Raw genomic sequence first — 23187 nt, forward strand, 5'->3', positions numbered from 1 at the left:
ATATTGGAAATGAGCATACAAAGATATTAAAACATCAGTACCAACTGAAACAAGAAACAATGGATATAAATTGGGAAAGATAGACACAGGAAAATCACACGAAAATACTGGTTTTGAAATAGTGTGTTTAATCTACTAAAGACATAACTGTTAACGTAATAGATGTTGATTCATGTATAATTCAAATTCATATATAAAACACTGCAGCGATCCAATATCCGGTATGATAATTTTTTCCTGAAATCTACTATCACATTTCTAAACCACTATTTACCCAGGTATTTTCTAAATCAAACTTTATCCAATTTACTAACTGCTCTTATATTTACAGCTTTTTTATATTCCTTTTGTTATACCCCTCTCAGTAAATTGAATACTTTAATCATGTTACCCGTTACTCTAGCGGGACCAATTACACCTGTCCCTACAATCTCACCTTTACCGGCCAATATAAGCTGCGACTGGAAGCATAATCTCGCATCTTGTGCTTCTGTGTCTTAGTGTCACCAAGGATTAAAGGTTTAAGTACTTGTGTCTCCGCAGTGCTTGTTGTATTCCAAGATGCTGCCTGTTTTGCCTGTGTTTTGCCTGTGTTTGGCTACGCTCGTCCAGGGCGATGCAAGCATTCAGGTGAGTTTCTTTCATTATTTATCTCGTGGTAATTACTTCGTGATTTACGCCATTAATAGTGTCTATTGGTTTTGAATTTTAAGTGTCATTCTTTCAACAACGTAAGGCATTATTTATGCGAAACAATTTTAAATGCATACTGAAGTTTACTTTTCTTTTACGAGAGTAGTGGGCATCCATCAGTCTCAGCAGACATATATTTCCATGTAAATTGATTAATCTTTCTTTTATATGAAAACCTTTGGGATTTGTCTAACATCAGTTAGATTTGTATCTAACAGTATATAGGTACCCGTGAAGTCGGGAACTGTGGTGGGTTGTGGCACACAATACCACAAAAATGTAGAGGTTTTATCTAAGAGGTTTATGTTGTTTGTGGACAGATGTGGAGTGTTGACGTGTTAAAAAATAACGATGTGATCCGGGAACTAGAAAACGGCGGTTACTTCGATATTTGGGGCGACAATACAACCCACGCCCAGGTAAGTGAACTGTTTGCTGTCAGACAACTTTCTTGCATGAATTGTGTATATACTTGGCCGAAACGTTGTCGTTGCTTCATTTTCATGTGTGTGGTTTTGTAATTTATAGTATATTGGAGGGCCACTCATAATCATGCGTCATCTTTGTAGATTCTGGTAAGCTCGACCTGTAGGAGTACGTTGGTACAGCAGGTGCTGGAGTCCTCAGAGATGAGGTACTGGGTGGAGGTGGAGGATGTGATGAGTCTGGTGCAGCAGGAGCGGATTTTTATGGAGACAACCAAAAACAACAGAGGTAAATACATGCTCGCTCAAATACCCAATTTCCATATGATTGAGAATATAAATAAATTTGATTGATTTAGTAGAATTTACACTGTCCATATATTTCACGTATATGTAAGATGTTTGCTAAGAAACTGTGGAAATCCTCTTTCTTATTGTCATAAATTTAAACAAAACTAGAACAATAGATTTTAATACCTCATACTATATGTTGTTAATGATATATTGCATAAGGTTTACAGTTTTTTATATTATAACCCAACGAATCCCACAGAACATCCGATGGATTGGAACGTCTACCACAATACGGCAGACGTCGAGAAGTTCATAAACTGGGTGAAGGAAATGGGAGGCTGCTTCGTGCAGGTGCTAACGGCAGCCACCACGGAGGAGGGGCGCCAAGTCCTGGTGATTAAAGTCACAGATCCATTCTCCGATGAACCCAAGACAAAGATCTGGATCGAAGCTGGTAAGAGAGAGGAGCTTGTTCGTCCTGAATAGCCAATAGAGTTAGCAATACAGTGTATATAACATATTGCGTATATAACAATTATAAGTAAGATAATAGAGTTAATAATGATAAGTGACAATATAAAATAATAGCTAATTATTTCCCAATCTCTATCCCGTTGTTCCAGGTATCCATGCTCGTGAATGGATCTCTCCTGCCGTCTCTCTGTATATCCTGAACCTTCTGATTACAGACGATTCTTGGCGAGACCTGCTGAAGAGGACGGAGTGGTACATCGTGCCTGTCGTCAACCCGGACGGCTATCATTACTCCTTCACCTCCGAGAGTGCCAGGTCAGTCAACAGTGTACACGATATGCAACACCGTGCAGTGTTCATGCTACACAACCTCGCACAGTGAAGACAGAAGACACAGTGCAGAAGTATTGTAAAACTGCAGGGGTCATAAAGACCCCTGCAGTTTTACAATACACTCTGCACATTATTGCCCAGAAGCGTGTGTATCCCAAGTCGTGACTAGTAATGAGATAATACATATAGCAGTTTATTATGGGAAATAATACCAACCTTTTAGTTTTTAAAAAAAAATTCATTGTCATGATTCTAACATTATTGTTTACTCTAGGCTGTGGAGAAAGAATCGCCAGACCCACCTTGATAGAGGGTGCAAAGGAGTGAGCCTGATCCGTGACATGGACTTGGAATGGAGCTTCAGCACTCCATTCGACCCTTGTAGTGAGACTTACAAAGGCGTCACACCCTTCACTGAACCAGAAACCCGAGGTCTCCAAGCAATCATGGAAACAGTGGGTGGCATTGACCTGTTCATAGCTTTCCGAGGCTATGGCCAGTCTATCGTTTATCCTGTGTTGCGGAATGACATTCCTCCAGCAAACATCCATGAACACGAAGTTCTGGCTATGGTATTTGTTCATGCCGTGAGCTATACGTCTCGTGGACATATCAATTATGAGATAGGCCAATCAGGACCACTGTACGGTCTAACCTCTGAAGACTTGGCACCCGAGGCACAGAATAGGTTCATATATACCATTGATCTCCCTTATAAAGGGAGATATGGACTTCTTCATTCAGAGAGTAATATTAGCAGCACTCTGATGGAGACCACTGCCGGTATCATGTGCATGGTCCGTCATATTACTAACACGGGTCACTGTACCAATCCTTAGTAGCAGCCATATGTATAGTTGGTACATATGGCATATGGTTGGTACTAAGGCAGGAGTTACTCCTGGAATCAACATTATTTATGTAAGTAATTCCTAAATCTGAATTTTAAATCCTAAAATAAAACAATAAAAAATCTACCTGTTTTTATTTAAACTGCTATTAGACCAGTCTAACAAATAAATTTACAACAGTAGGCAGGTATTTAGCTAATGTAACAACCGGTCTTTTTATATAATGATGTTCCACTTGATGTTGTAGTTATTTACATGAATATATGTTTAGTATTTATGTACTTGACTTTATAATAGTGTATCAAAATTTGTTTGAAGCTCAAGTTATCTTTTCTTTAGCCACTGCACATAAGTAGAAGTGTACCTTTACAATAAAGTATATGGAAAGTTTCAAATTTTCCATTTCAATATTTGCTTTCTCAAACCAACAGTAACTATTCTTCATTTAAAAAGAATCGAATTCCCTCACTTCCATTCTGTGGCTTAAGGGAAAAGATGAGGGCCATTTCTGGCATATTGCTATTCAGTGCCGGAATCGTGGATTGAACCATTTTGCGAAAAAGAAGATATATCACTTTATTTATTTATTTATTAAATTTTGCATATACAAGAATGTACATAAGGAATGTGAGGATACAAATATGGTAATTACAGTCTTGTAAAGCAACTAGCACGCGCAGCGTTTCTGGCGTTCCTTTCTTCCAGCAATTGCCCAATTAGCCTAACGTCTATTTTTGGAAAATTGCTTGAATCGACAATTGCAAAAGCCATTCCTCTGCATCTTGAAAAAAGAATAATTAATGACTCACAACGTGGTTTTGCTAACGGCCGTTTGTAACAAATATGCTATCTTCTATTTTATCATAATTCAGTCAGGTATATTAACAATATAATTAGGGTATATTTCACACAAACAGTAGGAGTCTAAGAAGCAAAATGAAGGAGGTGTTACCACTACTGGCAGCTGCTCTTCGCGCACGCATTTAAAAAAAAATTCGTAAGAAATCCATTTCTTAACATATAGGGATGAATTTTTTACGACGCTGATGCCAAATAACGGGAAATTTTTTTTACTATATTTAATATTTGGAAAAGTCTCCACATGCACCTTAAAAAACAGAGATAACGGGGGAAAAAAAAATTACGAAGTTCCCATAGCAGGGCAAGCAAAGACAAATCCTAAAGTTTTTTTCAGTTAATTCGAACAAAGATTAGTGAGAGGATAGGTCCATTAAAAGTTAACATTGGTCAGATAACAGATAATGACAAAGCGATGAGTAGTATTTTTAATATATATTTTATCTCTGTATTTACTAAAGAGGAACTTAAAACTATGCCTTCAGCCAAACAAGTCTATGTGTGTTGGGACGAGGATAGGTTGACTAGTTTAGCTGTTACCATTGAGGATGTTATTGAGGAAATAGGGAACTCAAACCAAACAAATCCCCAGTGACGGACGAAGAACTTTTAATGGACCTATTCAGGGTGTTTAAAAAATGCAAAAGGGAGCTTTTCGAGCCAGTCTACCATATTTAATAAATCATTTGTCAGACAGAGTGCCGGAGTCATGGAAGGTTGCTAAAGAGGTGACATTTTTTTTTTAAGAAAAGAGATTGATCACTTGCGTAAAACTATCGGCCAATTAGCCTAACGTCTATTGTAGGAAAATTACTAGAATTGATATGCAAATACCATTCGTCTTCATGTAGAAAATATAAATTAATAAATGATTCACAACATGGTTTAACATATGGCCATTCATGTTTAAAAAAAATTTCATCATTTTATTCAAGCTAAGTTAAGGCAGTTGTGAAGTGCGTACCTTGCCTTTAGCAAAGACTCTGATACAGTGCCACATGAAAGACTGATTAAAAAGATAGAGTCTCACGGTATTAAGAGTGCTTTATAAACATGGATTAGGGTATAGCTATAACTAAAGAAATAGAGTGGTAGTGTAAATGGTGTTAATTCAAAATGGAAAAAAGATGTAAGTGTAACTGGAGTGCCCCAGGCTCTGTCCTGGGACCACTGTCATTTAGCACACACACACTATATATATAAATATATATATATATATATATATATATATATATATATATATATATATATATATATATATATATATATATATATATATATATATATATATATATATATATATATATATATATATATATATATATTGAGCCACCACTTGAGCTCAAGTGGTGGCTCAAAAGGGCCACCACTTATGGGCTATTCATGCCCGTGCCACCTTTTGGGTGGCTTAATCATGATGGCATTTTAGGTGGCATCAATCAATTTATTTTCACTTGAGAATGAACCATAGTGGTTCGAAACTTTGTGCAATTTGTATAAATAAGTGTAATACATTCTATAGTAATTAACTATTTTTATTCACCTTGAAATAACGAAAATGAGTTTTTTGAGAACTCCTCTTTCAGCTAAGCTCTGATGCTAGGAAAATAATTAGAGGGATAGAAGCCCTAAACCAGATGATAGTAAATACTGAATCTGCGGCCATATTCAATGAGACATGTTTAAAAGAAAACCTGCTGCGAACGCACTCCTCATTCTCATGGTTCTCCTCAACGCATGGTTCATTCTCAAGTGAAAATAAATTGATTGATTGATGCCACCTATAATGCCATCAAGATTAAGCCACCCAAAAGGTGGCACGGGCATGAATAGCCCATAAGTGGTGGCCCTTTTGAGCCATTATTAGTACCAATAGATGATACTGAAGATCTGTTGAGGTGCGACTGCACCCTGCGTGACTGGAGATGTCTCCCATTTCATAAAAAATAAATTGATTGATGAATTCACTTGAACGTGTCCAACGTAGGATGACTAAGTTAATTCCCCAAATTAGAAATCTTTCATATGAAGAAAGATTAACCAAGCTTAAGTTGCATTCACTGGAAAGGCGAAGAGTTAGGGGTGACATGATAGAAGTTTACAAGTGGATGAATGGACATAACAGGGAGGATATTAATAGGGTATTAAAAATATCAACACAAGACAGAACACGAAACAATGGGTATAAATTGGACAAGTTTAGATTTAGGAAAGACTTGGGTAAATACTGGTTCAGTAACAGGGTTGTTGATTTGTGGAACCAATTGCCGTGTAACGTGGTGGAGGTGGGGTCCCTCGATTGTTTCAAGCATGGGTTGGACATGTATATGAGTGGGATTGGGTGGTTATAAATAGGAGCTGCCTCGTATGGGCCAATAGACCTTCTGTAGTTGCCTTTGTTCTTATTTTCAATGTGGAGGTGGGATCCCTCGATTGTTTCAAGCATGGGTTGGACATGTATATGAGTGGGATTGGGTGGTTATAAATAGGAGCTGCCTCGTATAGGCCTTCTGCAGTTGCCTTGTTCTTATGTTATATCCATTCTATAGTACGGCGACCAAAACTGAACTGAATAATCTAAATGGGGCCCTAACCAGAGCAAGATATTACTGAAGAACAATACCAGGTGTCTTGTTACTAACGCTTCGATTAATAAATCCCAGTGTCCTATTTACCTCATTTCGAACATTCATGCATTGATAATTTGGTTTTAAATTCTTACTAATCGTAACACCCAGATCCCTTTCGCAATCAAACTTCGCAATCTCAACACCGTCTAGCTCGTACTTGTAAATTTATCATCATTACCTAGCCTCAGAACTTTACATTTATCAGCATAAAACTGCATCTGCTAATCTTTTGACCATTTCAAAACCCTATTTAGATAAACTTGAAGTGATAGTGAGTCTTCTTTCCTGTTAATTTCCCTACTTACCGATTTTTGTATATGTATGATCTGATGTTCTTAGATTAGATATATAATATGAACGAGTTTTGTTGAATATAAATAAGAGCGGCCTCGTATGGTGGAATACATTCCTTTTTAAGTTTTTTTCATTATTTTGTTTTTATACATATTGGAAATGAGCATACAAAGATATTAAAACATCAGTACCAACTGAAACAAGAAACAATGGATATAAATTGGGAAAGATAGACACAGGAAAATCACACGAAAATACTGGTTTTGAAATAGTGTGTTTAATCTACTAAAGACATAACTGTTAACGTAATAGATGTTGATTCATGTATAATTCAAATTCATATATAAAACACTGCAGCGATCCAATATCCGGTATGATAATTTTTTCCTGAAATCTACTATCACATTTCTAAACCACTATTTACCCAGGTATTTTCTAAATCAAACTTTATCCAATTTACTAACTGCTCTTATATTTACAGCTTTTTTATATTCCTTTTGTTATACCCCTCTCAGTAAATTGAATACTTTAATCATGTTACCCGTTACTCTAGCGGGACCAATTACACCTGTCCCTACAATCTCACCTTTACCGGCCAATATAAGCTGCGACTGGAAGCATAATCTCGCATCTTGTGCTTCTGTGTCTTAGTGTCACCAAGGATTAAAGGTTTAAGTACTTGTGTCTCCGCAGTGCTTGTTGTATTCCAAGATGCTGCCTGTTTTGCCTGTGTTTTGCCTGTGTTTGGCTACGCTCGTCCAGGGCGATGCAAGCATTCAGGTGAGTTTCTTTCATTATTTATCTCGTGGTAATTACTTCGTGATTTACGCCATTAATAGTGTCTATTGGTTTTGAATTTTAAGTGTCATTCTTTCAACAACGTAAGGCATTATTTATGCGAAACAATTTTAAATGCATACTGAAGTTTACTTTTCTTTTACGAGAGTAGTGGGCATCCATCAGTCTCAGCAGACATATATTTCCATGTAAATTGATTAATCTTTCTTTTATATGAAAACCTTTGGGATTTGTCTAACATCAGTTAGATTTGTATCTAACAGTATATAGGTACCCGTGAAGTCGGGAACTGTGGTGGGTTGTGGCACACAATACCACAAAAATGTAGAGGTTTCATCTAACATGTTGTTTGTGGACAGATGTGGAGTGTTGACGTGTTAAAAAATAACGATGTGATCCGGGAACTAGAAAACGGCGGTTACTTCGATATTTGGGGCGACAATACAACCCACGCCCAGGTAAGTGAACTGTTTGCTGTCAGACAACTTTCTTGCATGAATTGTGTATATACTTGGCCGAAACGTTGTCGTTGCTTCATTTTCATGTGTGTGGTTTTGTAATTTATAGTATATTGGAGGGCCACTCATAATCATGCGTCATCTTTGTAGATTCTGGTAAGCTCGACCTGTAGGAGTACGTTGGTACAGCAGGTGCTGGAGTCCTCAGAGATGAGGTACTGGGTGGAGGTGGAGGATGTGATGAGTCTGGTGCAGCAGGAGCGGATTTTTATGGAGACAACCAAAAACAACAGAGGTAAATACATGCTCGCTCAAATACCCAATTTGCATATGATTGAGAATATAAATAAATTTGATTGATTTAGTAGAATTTACACTGTCCATATATTTCACGTATATGTAAGATGTTTGCTAAGAAACTGTGGAAATCCTCTTTCTTATTGTCATAAATTTAAACAAAACTAGAACAATAGATTTTAATACCTCATACTATATGTTGTTAATGATATATTGCATAAGGTTTACAGTTTTTTATATTATAACCCAACGAATCCCACAGAACATCCGATGGATTGGAACGTCTACCACAATACGGCAGACGTCGAGAAGTTCATAAACTGGGTGAAGGAAATGGGAGGCTGCTTCGTGCAGGTGCTAACGGCAGCCACCACGGAGGAGGGGCGCCAAGTCCTGGTGATTAAAGTCACAGATCCATTCTCCGATGAACCCAAGACAAAGATCTGGATCGAAGCTGGTAAGAGAGAGGAGCTTGTTCGTCCTGAATAGCCAATAGAGTTAGCAATACAGTGTATATAACATATTGCGTATATAACAATTATAAGTAAGATAATAGAGTTAATAATGATAAGTGACAATATAAAATAATAGCTAATTATTTCCCAATCTCTATCCCGTTGTTCCAGGTATCCATGCTCGTGAATGGATCTCTCCTGCCGTCTCTCTGTATATCCTGAACCTTCTGATTACAGACGATTCTTGGCGAGACCTGCTGAAGAGGACGGAGTGGTACATCGTGCCTGTCGTCAACCCGGACGGCTATCATTACTCCTTCACCTCCGAGAGTGCCAGGTCAGTCAACAGTGTACACGATATGCAACACCGTGCAGTGTTCATGCCACACAACCTCGCACAGTGAAGACAGAAGACACAGTGCAGAAGTATTGTAAAACTGCAGGGGTCATAAAGACCCCTGCAGTTTTACAATACACTCTGCACATTATTGCCCAGAAGCGTGTGTATCCAAGTCGTGACTAGTAATGAGATAATACATATAGCAGTTTATTATGGGAAATAATACCAACCTTTTAGTTTTTAAAAAAAAATTCATTGTCATGATTCTAACATTATTGTTTACTCTAGGCTGTGGAGAAAGAATCGCCAGACCCACCTTGATAGAGGGTGCAAAGGAGTGAGCCTGATCCGTGACATGGACTTGGAATGGAGCTTCAGCACTCCATTCGACCCTTGTAGTGAGACTTACAAAGGCGTCACACCCTTCACTGAACCAGAAACCCGAGGTCTCCAAGCAATCATGGAAACAGTGGGTGGCATTGACCTGTTCATAGCTTTCCGAGGCTATGGCCAGTCTATCGTTTATCCTGTGTTGCGGAATGACATTCCTCCAGCAAACATCCATGAACACGAAGTTCTGGCTATGGTATTTGTTCATGCCGTGAGCTATACGTCTCGTGGACATATCAATTATGAGATAGGCCAATCAGGACCACTGTACGGTCTAACCTCTGAAGACTTGGCACCCGAGGCACAGAATAGGTTCATATATACCATTGATCTCCCTTATAAAGGGAGATATGGACTTCTTCATTCAGAGAGTAATATTAGCAGCACTCTGATGGAGACCACTGCCGGTATCATGTGCATGGTCCGTCATATTACTAACACGGGTCACTGTACCAATCCTTAGTAGCAGCCATATGTATAGTTGGTACATATGGCATATGGTTGGTACTAAGGCAGGAGTTACTCCTGGAATCAACATTATTTATGTAAGTAATTCCTAAATCTGAATTTTAAATCCTAAAATAAAACAATAAAAAAATCTACCTGTTTTTATTTAAACTGCTATTAGACAAGTCTAACAAATAAATTTACAACAGTAGGCAGGTATTTAGCTAATGTAACAACCGGTCTTTTTATATAATGATGTTCCACTTGATGTTGTAGTTATTTACATGAATATATGTTTAGTATTTATGTACTTGACTTTATAATAGTGTATCAAAATTAGTTTGAAGCTCAAGTTATCTTTTCTTTAGCCACTGCACATAAGTAGAAGTGTACCTTTACAATAAAGTATATGGAAAGTTTCAAATTTTCCATTTCAATATTTGCTTTCTCAAACCAACAGTAACTATTCTTCATTTAAAAAGAATCGAATTCCCTCACTTCCATTCTGTGGCTTAAGGGAAAAGATGAGGGCCATTTCTGGCATATTGCTATTCAGTGCCGGAATCGTGGATTGAACCATTTTGCGAAAAAGAAGATATATCACTTTATTTATTTATTTATTAAATTTTGCATATACAAGAATGTACATAAGGAATGTTAGGATACAAATATGGTAATTACAGTCTTGTAAAGCAACTAGCACGCGCAGCGTTTCTGGCGTTCCTTTCTTCCAGCAATTGCCCAATTAGCCTAACGTCTATTTTTGGAAAATTGCTTGAATCGACAATTGCAAAAGCCATTCCTCTGCATCTTGAAAAAAGAATAATTAATGACTCACAACGTGGTTTTGCTAACGGCCGTTTGTAACAAATATGCTATCTTCTATTTTATCATAATTCAGTCAGGTATATTAACAATATAATTAGGGTATATTTCACACAAACAGTAGGAGTCTAAGAAGCAAAATGAAGGAGGTGTTACCACTACTGGCAGCTGCTCTTCGCGCACGCATTTAAAAAAAAATTCGTAAGAAATCCATTTCTTAACATATAGGGATGAATTTTTTACGACGCTGATGCCAAATAACGGGAAATTTTTTTTACTATATTTAATATTTGGAAAAGTCTCCACATGCACCTTAAAAAACAGAGATAACGGGGGAAAAAAAAATTACGAAGTTCCCATAGCAGGGCAAGCAAAGACAAATCCTAAAGTTTTTTTCAGTTAATTCGAACAAAGATTAGTGAGAGGATAGGTCCATTAAAAGTTAACATTGGTCAGATAACAGATAATGACAAAGCGATGAGTAGTATTTTTAATATATATTTTATCTCTGTATTTACTAAAGAGGAACTTAAAACTATGCCTTCAGCCAAACAAGTCTATGTGTGTTGGGACGAGGATAGGTTGACTAGTTTAGCTGTTACCATTGAGGATGTTATTGAGGAAATAGGGAACTCAAACCAAACAAATCCCCAGTGACGGACGAAGAACTTTTAATGGACCTATTCAGGGTGTTTAAAAAATGCAAAAGGGAGCTTTTCGAGCCAGTCTACCATATTTAATAAATCATTTGTCAGACAGAGTGCCGGAGTCATGGAAGGTTGCTAAAGAGGTGACATTTTTTTTTTAAGAAAAGAGATTGATCACTTGCGTAAAACTATCGGCCAATTAGCCTAACGTCTATTGTAGGAAAATTACTAGAATTGATATGCAAATACCATTCGTCTTCATGTAGAAAATATAAATTAATAAATGATTCACAACATGGTTTAACATATGGCCATTCATGTTTAAAAAAAATTTCATCATTTTATTCAAGCTAAGTTAAGGCAGTTGTGAAGTGCGTACCTTGCCTTTAGCAAAGACTCTGATACAGTGCCACATGAAAGACTGATTAAAAAGATAGAGTCTCACGGTATTAAGAGTGCTTTATAAACATGGATTAGGGTATAGCTATAACTAAAGAAATAGAGTGGTAGTGTAAATGGTGTTAATTCAAAATGGAAAAAAGATGTAAGTGTAACTGGAGTGCCCCAGGCTCTGTCCTGGGACCACTGTCATTTAGCACACACACATGTGCTAAATGACACATGTGTCATTATATATATATATATATATATATATATATATATATATATATATATATATATATATATATATATATATATATATATATATATATATATATATATATATATATATATATATATATACATATATATATGCTCAAGTGGTGGCTCAAAAGGGCCACCACTTATGGGCTATTCATGCCCGTGCCACCATTTTGGGTGGCTTAATCATGATGGCATTTTAGGTGGCATCAATCAATTTATTTTCACTTGAGAATGAACCATAGTGGTTCGAAACTTTGTGCAATTTGTATAAATAATGTGTAATACATTCTATAGTAATTAACTATTTTTATTCACCTTGAAATAACGAAAATGAGTTTTTTGAGAACTCCTCTTTCAGCTAAGCTCTGATGCTAGGAAAATAATTAGAGGGATAGAAGCCCTAAACCAGATGATAGTAAATACTGAATCTGCGGCCATATTCAATGAGACATGTTTAAAAGAAAACCTGCTGCGAACGCACTCCTCATTCTCATGGTTCTCCTCAACGCATGGTTCATTCTCAAGTGAAAATAAATTGATTGATTGATGCCACCTATAATGCCATCAAGATTAAGCCACCCAAAAGGTGGCACGGGCATGAATAGCCCATAAGTGGTGGCCCTTTTGAGCCATTATTAGTACCAATAGATGATACTGAAGATCTGTTGAGGTGCGACTGCACCCTGCGTGACTGGAGATGTCTCCCATTTCATAAAAAATAAATTGATTGATGAATTCACTTGAACGTGTCCAACGTAGGATGACTAAGTTAATTCCCCAAATTAGAAATCTTTCATATGAAGAAAGATTAACCAAGCTTAAGTTGCATTCACTGGAAAGGCGAAGAGTTAGGGGTGACATGATAGAAGTTTACAAGTGGATGAATGGACATAACAGGGAGGATATTAATAGGGTATTAAAAATATCAACACAAGACAGAACACGAAACAATGGGTATAAATTGGACAAGTTTAGATTATAGGAAAGACTTGGGTAAATACTGGTTCAGTAACAGGGTTGTTGATTTGTGGAACCAATTGCCGTGTACTGTGGTGGAGGTGGGGTCCCTCGATTGTTTCAAGCATGGGTTGGACATGTATATGAGTGGGATTGGGTGGTTATAAATAGGAGCTGCCTCGTATGGGCCAATAGACCTTCTGTAGTTGCCTTTGTTCTTATTTTCAATGTGGAGGTGGGATCCCTCGATTGTTTCAAGCATGGGTTGGACATGTATATGAGTGGGATTGGGTGGTTATAAATAGGAGCTGCCTCGTATAGGCCTTCTGCAGTTGCCTTGTTCTTATGTTATATCCATTCTATAGTACGGCGACCAAAACTGAACTGAATAATCTAAATGGGGCCCTAACCAGAGCAAGATATTACTGAAGAACAATACCAGGTGTCTTGTTACTAACGCTTCGATTAATAAATCCCAGTGTCCTATTTACCTCATTTCGAACATTCATGCATTGATAATTTGGTTTTAAATTCTTACTAATCGTAACACCCAGATCCCTTTCGCAATCAAACTTCGCAATCTCAACACCGTCTAGCTCGTACTTGTAAATTTATCATCATTACCTAGCCTCAGAACTTTACATTTATCAGCATAAAACTGCATCTGCTAATCTTTTGACCATTTCAAAACCCTATTTAGATAAACTTGAAGTGATAGTGAGTCTTCTTTCCTGTTAATTTCCCTACTTACCGATTTTTGTATATGTATGATCTGATGTTCTTAGATTAGATATATAATATGAACGAGTTTTGTTGAATATAAATAAGAGCGGCCTCGTATGGTGGAATACATTCCTTTTTAAGTTTTTTTCATTATTTTGTTTTTATACATATTGGAAATGAGCATACAAAGATATTAAAACATCAGTACCAACTGAAACAAGAAACAATGGATATAAATTGGGAAAGATAGACACAGGAAAATCACACGAAAATACTGGTTTTGAAATAGTGTGTTTAATCTACTAAAGACATAACTATTAACGTAATAGATGTTGATTCATGTATAATTCAAATTCATATATAAAACACTGCAGCGATCCAATATCCGGTATGATAATTTTTTCCTGAAATCTACTATCACATTTCTAAACCACTATTTACCCAGGTATTTTCTAAATCAAACTTTATCCAATTTACTAACTGCTCTTATATTTACAGCTTTTTTATATTCCTTTTGTTATACCCCTCTCAGTAAATTGAATACTTTAATCATGTTACCCGTTACTCTAGCGGGACCAATTACACCTGTCCCTACAATCTCACCTTTACCGGCCAATATAAGCTGCGACTGGAAGCATAATCTCGCATCTTGTGCTTCTGTGTCTTAGTGTCACCAAGGATTAAAGGTTTAAGTACTTGTGTCTCCGCAGTGCTTGTTGTATTCCAAGATGCTGCCTGTTTTGCCTGTGTTTTGCCTGTGTTTGGCTACGCTCGTCCAGGGCGATGCAAGCATTCAGGTGAGTTTCTTTCATTATTTATCTCGTGGTAATTACTTCGTGATTTACGCCATTAATAGTGTCTATTGGTTTTGAATTTTAAGTGTCATTCTTTCAACAACGTAAGGCATTATTTATGCGAAACAATTTTAAATGCATACTGAAGTTTACTTTTCTTTTACGAGAGTAGTGGGCATCCATCAGTCTCAGCAGACATATATTTCCATGTAAATTGATTAATCTTTCTTTTATATGAAAACCTTTGGGATTTGTCTAACATCAGTTAGATTTGTATCTAACAGTATATAGGTACCCGTGAAGTCGGGAACTGTGGTGGGTTGTGGCACACAATACCACAAAAATGTAGAGGTTTTATCTAACATGTTGTTTGTGGACAGATGTGGAGTGTTGACGTGTTAAAAAATAACGATGTGATCCGGGAACTAGAAAACGGCGGTTACTTCGATATTTGGGGCGACAATACAACCCACGCCCAGGTAAGTGAACTGTTTGCTGTCAGACAACTTTCTTGCATGAATTGTGTATATACTTGGCCGAAACGTTGTCGTTGCTTCATTTTCATGTGTGTGGTTTTGTAATTTATAGTATATTGGAGGGCCACTCATAATCATGCGTCATCTTTGTAGATTCTGGTAAGCTCGACCTGTAGGAGTACGTTGGTACAGCAGGTGCTGGAGTCCTCAGAGATGAGGTACTGGGTGGAGGTGGAGGATGTGATGAGTCTGGTGCAGCAGGAGCGGATTTTTATGGAGACAACCAAAAACAACAGAGGTAAATACATGCTCGCTCAAATACCCAATTTGCATATGATTGAGAATATAAATAAATTTGATTGATTTAGTAGAATTTACACTGTCCATATATTTCACGTATATGTAAGATGTTTGCTAAGAAACTGTGGAAATCCTCTTTCTTATTGTCATAAATTTAAACAAAACTAGAACAATAGATTTTAATACCTCATACTATATGTTGTTAATGATATATTGCATAAGGTTTACAGTTTTTTATATTATAACCCAACGAATCCCACAGAACATCCGATGGATTGGAACGTCTACCACAATACGGCAGACGTCGAGAAGTTCATAAACTGGGTGAAGGAAATGGGAGGCTGCTTCGTGCAGGTGCTAACGGCAGCCACCACGGAGGAGGGGCGCCAAGTCCTGGTGATTAAAGTCACAGATCCATTCTCCGATGAACCCAAGACAAAGATCTGGATCGAAGCTGGTAAGAGAGAGGAGCTTGTTCGTCCTGAATAGCCAATAGAGTTAGCAATACAGTGTATATAACATATTGCGTATATAACAATTATAAGTAAGATAATAGAGTTAATAATGATAAGTGACAATATAAAATAATAGCTAATTATTTCCCAATCTCTATCCCGTTGTTCCAGGTATCCATGCTCGTGAATGGATCTCTCCTGCCGTCTCTCTGTATATCCTGAACCTTCTGATTACAGACGATTCTTGGCGAGACCTGCTGAAGAGGACGGAGTGGTACATCGTGCCTGTCGTCAACCCGGACGGCTATCATTACTCCTTCACCTCCGAGAGTGCCAGGTCAGTCAACAGTGTACACGATATGCAACACCGTGCAGTGTTCATGCCACACAACCTCGCACAGTGAAGACAGAAGACACAGTGCAGAAGTATTGTAAAACTGCAGGGGTCATAAAGACCCCTGCAGTTTTACAATACACTCTGCACATTATTGCCCAGAAGCGTGTGTATCCCAAGTCGTGACTAGTAATGAGATAATACATATAGCAGTTTATTATGGGAAATAATACCAACCTTTTAGTTTTTAAAAAAAAATTCATTGTCATGATTCTAACATTATTGTTTACTCTAGGCTGTGGAGAAAGAATCGCCAGACCCACCTTGATAGAGGGTGCAAAGGAGTGAGCCTGATCCGTGACATGGACTTGGAATGGAGCTTCAGCACTCCATTCGACCCTTGTAGTGAGACTTACAAAGGCGTCACACCCTTCACTGAACCAGAAACCCGAGGTCTCCAAGCAATCATGGAAACAGTGGGTGGCATTGACCTGTTCATAGCTTTCCGAGGCTATGGCCAGTCTATCGTTTATCCTGTGTTGCGGAATGACATTCCTCCAGCAAACATCCATGAACACGAAGTTCTGGCTATGGTATTTGTTCATGCCGTGAGCTATACGTCTCGTGGACATATCAATTATGAGATAGGCCAATCAGGACCACTGTACGGTCTAACCTCTGAAGACTTGGCACCCGAGGCACAGAATAGGTTCATATATACCATTGATCTCCCTTATAAAGGGAGATATGGACTTCTTCATTCAGAGAGTAATATTAGCAGCACTCTGATGGAGACCACTGCCGGTATCATGTGCATGGTCCGTCATATTACTAACACGGGTCACTGTACCAATCCTTAGTAGCAGCCATATGTATAGTTGGTACATATGGCATATGGTTGGTACTAAGGCAGGAGTTACTCCTGGAATCAACATTATTTATGTAAGTAATTCCTAAATCTGAATTTTAAATCCTAAAATAAAACAATAAAAAAATCTACCTGTTTTTATTTAAACTGCTATTAGACAAGTCTAACAAATAAATTTACAACAGTAGGCAGGTATTTAGCTAATGTAACAACCGGTCTTTTTATATAATGATGTTCCACTTGATGTTGTAGTTATTTACATGAATATATGTTTAGTATTTATGTACTTGACTTTATAATAGTGTATCAAAATTAGTTTGAAGCTCAAGTTATCTTTTCTTTAGCCACTGCACATAAGTAGAAGTGTACCTTTACAATAAAGTATATGGAAAGTTTCAAATTTTCCATTTCAATATTTGCTTTCTCAAACCAACAGTAACTATTCTTCATTTAAAAAGAATCGAATTCCCTCACTTCCATTCTGTGGCTTAAGGGAAAAGATGAGGGCCATTTCTGGCATATTGCTATTCAGTGCCGGAATCGTGGATTGAACCATTTTGCGAAAAAGAAGATATATCACTTTATTTATTTATTTATTAAATTTTGCATATACAAGAATGTACATAAGGAATGTTAGGATACAAATATGGTAATTACAGTCTTGTAAAGCAACTAGCACGCGCAGCGTTTCTGGCGTTCCTTTCTTCCAGCAATTGCCCAATTAGCCTAACGTCTATTTTTGGAAAATTGCTTGAATCGACAATTGCAAAAGCCATTCCTCTGCATCTTGAAAAAAGAATAATTAATGACTCACAACGTGGTTTTGCTAACGGCCGTTTGTAACAAATATGCTATCTTCTATTTTATCATAATTCAGTCAGGTATATTAACAATATAATTAGGGTATATTTCACACAAACAGTAGGAGTCTAAGAAGCAAAATGAAGGAGGTGTTACCACTACTGGCAGCTGCTCTTCGCGCACGCATTTAAAAAAAAATTCGTAAGAAATCCATTTCTTAACATATAGGGATGAATTTTTTACGACGCTGATGCCAAATAACGGGAAATTTTTTTTACTATATTTAATATTTGGAAAAGTCTCCACATGCACCTTAAAAAACAGAGATAACGGGGGAAAAAAAAATTACGAAGTTCCCATAGCAGGGCAAGCAAAGACAAATCCTAAAGTTTTTTTCAGTTAATTCGAACAAAGATTAGTGAGAGGATAGGTCCATTAAAAGTTAACATTGGTCAGATAACAGATAATGACAAAGCGATGAGTAGTATTTTTAATATATATTTTATCTCTGTATTTACTAAAGAGGAACTTAAAACTATGCCTTCAGCCAAACAAGTCTATGTGTGTTGGGACGAGGATAGGTTGACTAGTTTAGCTGTTACCATTGAGGATGTTATTGAGGAAATAGGGAACTCAAACCAAACAAATCCCCAGTGACGGACGAAGAACTTTTAATGGACCTATTCAGGGTGTTTAAAAAATGCAAAAGGGAGCTTTTCGAGCCAGTCTACCATATTTAATAAATCATTTGTCAGACAGAGTGCCGGAGTCATGGAAGGTTGCTAAAGAGGTGACATTTTTTTTTTAAGAAAAGAGATTGATCACTTGCGTAAAACTATCGGCCAATTAGCCTAACGTCTATTGTAGGAAAATTACTAGAATTGATATGCAAATACCATTCGTCTTCATGTAGAAAATATAAATTAATAAATGATTCACAACATGGTTTAACATATGGCCATTCATGTTTAAAAAAAATTTCATCATTTTATTCAAGCTAAGTTAAGGCAGTTGTGAAGTGCGTACCTTGCCTTTAGCAAAGACTCTGATACAGTGCCACATGAAAGACTGATTAAAAAGATAGAGTCTCACGGTATTAAGAGTGCTTTATAAACATGGATTAGGGTATAGCTATAACTAAAGAAATAGAGTGGTAGTGTAAATGGTGTTAATTCAAAATGGAAAAAAGATGTAAGTGTAACTGGAGTGCCCCAGGCTCTGTCCTGGGACCACTGTCATTTAGCACACACACACTATATATATAAATATATATATATATATATATATATATATATATATATATATATATATATATATATATATATATATATATATATATATATATATATATATATATATATATATATATATATATATACATATATATATGCTCAAGTGGTGGCTCAAAAGGGCCACCACTTATGGGCTATTCATGCCCGTGCCACCTTTTGGGTGGCTTAATCATGATGGCATTTTAGGTGGCATCAATCAATTTATTTTCACTTGAGAATGAACCATAGTGGTTCGAAACTTTGTGCAATTTGTATAAATAAGTGTAATACATTCTATAGTAATTAACTATTTTTATTCACCTTGAAATAACGAAAATGAGTTTTTTGAGAACTCCTCTTTCAGCTAAGCTCTGATGCTAGGAAAATAATTAGAGGGATAGAAGCCCTAAACCAGATGATAGTAAATACTGAATCTGCGGCCATATTCAATGAGACATGTTTAAAAGAAAACCTGCTGCGAACGCACTCCTCATTCTCATGGTTCTCCTCAACGCATGGTTCATTCTCAAGTGAAAATAAATTGATTGATTGATGCCACCTATAATGCCATCAAGATTAAGCCACCCAAAAGGTGGCACGGGCATGAATAGCCCATAAGTGGTGGCCCTTTTGAGCCATTATTAGTACCAATAGATGATACTGAAGATCTGTTGAGGTGCGACTGCACCCTGCGTGACTGGAGATGTCTCCCATTTCATAAAAAATAAATTGATTGATGAATTCACTTGAACGTGTCCAACGTAGGATGACTAAGTTAATTCCCCAAATTAGAAATCTTTCATATGAAGAAAGATTAACCAAGCTTAAGTTGCATTCACTGGAAAGGCGAAGAGTTAGGGGTGACATGATAGAAGTTTACAAGTGGATGAATGGACATAACAGGGAGGATATTAATAGGGTATTAAAAATATCAACACAAGACAGAACACGAAACAATGGGTATAAATTGGACAAGTTTAGATTTAGGAAAGACTTGGGTAAATACTGGTTCAGTAACAGGGTTGTTGATTTGTGGAACCAATTGCCGTGTAACTGTGGTGGAGGTGGGGTCCCTCGATTGTTTCAAGCATGGGTTGGACATGTATATGAGTGGGATTGGGTGGTTATAAATAGGAGCTGCCTCGTATGGGCCAATAGACCTTCTGTAGTTGCCTTTGTTCTTATTTTCAATGTGGAGGTGGGATCCCTCGATTGTTTCAAGCATGGGTTGGACATGTATATGAGTGGGATTGGGTGGTTATAAATAGGAGCTGCCTCGTATAGGCCTTCTGCAGTTGCCTTGTTCTTATGTTATATCCATTCTATAGTACGGCGACCAAAACTGAACTGAATAATCTAAATGGGGCCCTAACCAGAGCAAGATATTACTGAAGAACAATACCAGGTGTCTTGTTACTAACGCTTCGATTAATAAATCCCAGTGTCCTATTTACCTCATTTCGAACATTCATGCATTGATAATTTGGTTTTAAATTCTTACTAATCGTAACACCCAGATCCCTTTCGCAATCAAACTTCGCAATCTCAACACCGTCTAGCTCGTACTTGTAAATTTATCATCATTACCTAGCCTCAGAACTTTACATTTATCAGCATAAAACTGCATCTGCTAATCTTTTGACCATTTCAAAACCCTATTTAGATAAACTTGAAGTGATAGTGAGTCTTCTTTCCTGTTAATTTCCCTACTTACCGATTTTTGTATATGTATGATCTGATGTTCTTAGATTAGATATATAATATGAACGAGTTTTGTTGAATATAAATAAGAGCGGCCTCGTATGGTGGAATACATTCCTTTTTAAGTTTTTTTCATTATTTTGTTTTTATACATATTGGAAATGAGCATACAAAGATATTAAAACATCAGTACCAACTGAAACAAGAAACAATGGATATAAATTGGGAAAGATAGACACAGGAAAATCACACGAAAATACTGGTTTTGAAATAGTGTGTTTAATCTACTAAAGACATAACTATTAACGTAATAGATGTTGATTCATGTATAATTCAAATTCATATATAAAACACTGCAGCGATCCAATATCCGGTATGATAATTTTTTCCTGAAATCTACTATCACATTTCTAAACCACTATTTACCCAGGTATTTTCTAAATCAAACTTTATCCAATTTACTAACTGCTCTTATATTTACAGCTTTTTTATATTCCTTTTGTTATACCCCTCTCAGTAAATTGAATACTTTAATCATGTTACCCGTTACTCTAGCGGGACCAATTACACCTGTCCCTACAATCTCACCTTTACCGGCCAATATAAGCTGCGACTGGAAGCATAATCTCGCATCTTGTGCTTCTGTGTCTTAGTGTCACCAAGGATTAAAGGTTTAAGTACTTGTGTCTCCGCAGTGCTTGTTGTATTCCAAGATGCTGCCTGTTTTGCCTGTGTTTGCCTGTGTTTGGCTACGCTCGTCCAGGGCGATGCAAGCATTCAGGTGAGTTTCTTTCATTATTTATCTCGTGGTAATTACTTCGTGATTTACGCCATTAATAGTGTCTATTGGTTTTGAATTTTAAGTGTCATTCTTTCAACAACGTAAGGCATTATTTATGCGAAACAATTTTAAATGCATACTGAAGTTTACTTTTCTTTTACGAGAGTAGTGGGCATCCATCAGTCTCAGCAGACATATATTTCCATGTAAATTGATTAATCTTTCTTTTATATGAAAACCTTTGGGATTTGTCTAACATCAGTTAGATTTGTATCTAACAGTATATAGGTACCCGTGAAGTCGGGAACTGTGGTGGGTTGTGGCACACAATACCACAAAAATGTAGAGGTTTTATCTAACATGTTGTTTGTGGACAGATGTGGAGTGTTGACGTGTTAAAAAATAACGATGTGATCCGGGAACTAGAAAACGGCGGTTACTTCGATATTTGGGGCGACAATACAACCCACGCCCAGGTAAGTGAACTGTTTGCTGTCAGACAACTTTCTTGCATGAATTGTGTATATACTTGGCCGAAACGTTGTCGTTGCTTCATTTTCATGTGTGTGGTTTTGTAATTTATAGTATATTGGAGGGCCACTCATAATCATGCGTCATCTTTGTAGATTCTGGTAAGCTCGACCTGTAGGAGTACGTTGGTACAGCAGGTGCTGGAGTCCTCAGAGATGAGGTACTGGGTGGAGGTGGAGGATGTGATGAGTCTGGTGCAGCAGGAGCGGATTTTTATGGAGACAACCAAAAACAACAGAGGTAAATACATGCTCGCTCAAATACCCAATTTGCATATGATTGAGAATATAAATAAATTTGATTGATTTAGTAGAATTTACACTGTCCATATATTTCACGTATATGTAAGATGTTTGCTAAGAAACTGTGGAAATCCTCTTTCTTATTGTCATAAATTTAAACAAAACTAGAACAATAGATTTTAATACCTCATACTATATGTTGTTAATGATATATTGCATAAGGTTTACAGTTTTTTATATTATAACCCAACGAATCCCACAGAACATCCGATGGATTGGAACGTCTACCACAATACGGCAGACGTCGAGAAGTTCATAAACTGGGTGAAGGAAATGGGAGGCTGCTTCGTGCAGGTGCTAACGGCAGCCACCACGGAGGAGGGGCGCCAAGTCCTGGTGATTAAAGTCACAGATCCATTCTCCGATGAACCCAAGACAAAGATCTGGATCGAAGCTGGTAAGAGAGAGGAGCTTGTTCGTCCTGAATAGCCAATAGAGTTAGCAATACAGTGTATATAACATATTGCGTATATAACAATTATAAGTAAGATAATAGAGTTAATAATGATAAGTGACAATATAAAATAATAGCTAATTATTTCCCAATCTCTATCCCGTTGTTCCAGGTATCCATGCTCGTGAATGGATCTCTCCTGCCGTCTCTCTGTATATCCTGAACCTTCTGATTACAGACGATTCTTGGCGAGACCTGCTGAAGAGGACGGAGTGGTACATCGTGCCTGTCGTCAACCCGGACGGCTATCATTACTCCTTCACCTCCGAGAGTGCCAGGTCAGTC

The 23187-nt window shown here is 37.2% G+C and overlaps 1 protein-coding gene across 1 annotated transcript; it reads left to right on the forward strand.

Annotated features, from left to right (window-relative positions):
* The first annotated feature begins 561 nt into the window (after positions 1-561).
* LOC138362343 (carboxypeptidase B-like) lies at positions 562-3093 on the forward strand. The gene is made up of 6 exons (XM_069321043.1): positions 562-630; positions 1014-1112; positions 1263-1407; positions 1672-1866; positions 2036-2201; positions 2494-3093. The coding sequence occupies exons 1-6, from the start codon at positions 562-564 to the stop codon at positions 3056-3058; spliced, it is 1239 nt and encodes a 412-aa protein (XP_069177144.1). The 3' UTR covers positions 3059-3093.
* The last annotated feature ends 20094 nt before the right edge of the window (positions 3094-23187 follow it).

Source organism: Procambarus clarkii, unplaced genomic scaffold (genome assembly GCF_040958095.1).
Source record: "Procambarus clarkii isolate CNS0578487 unplaced genomic scaffold, FALCON_Pclarkii_2.0 HiC_scaffold_1639, whole genome shotgun sequence".
NCBI classification, from domain to species: domain Eukaryota; kingdom Metazoa; phylum Arthropoda; class Malacostraca; order Decapoda; family Cambaridae; genus Procambarus; species Procambarus clarkii.

What these genes read in the sequence shown, in the direction of transcription:
- LOC138362343 (XM_069321043.1), top strand. Translation starts at nt 562, where the DNA reads ATGCTGCCTGTTTTGCCTGTGTTTTGCCTGTGTTTGGCTACGCTCGTC. An exon ending in GACAACCAAAAACAACAGAG is followed by an intron (nt 1,408 to 1,671) that starts GTAAATACATGC and finishes CGAATCCCACAG; the next exon opens with AACATCCGATGGATTGGAAC. An exon ending in TTCACCTCCGAGAGTGCCAG is followed by an intron (nt 2,202 to 2,493) that starts GTCAGTCAACAG and finishes TGTTTACTCTAG; the next exon opens with GCTGTGGAGAAAGAATCGCC.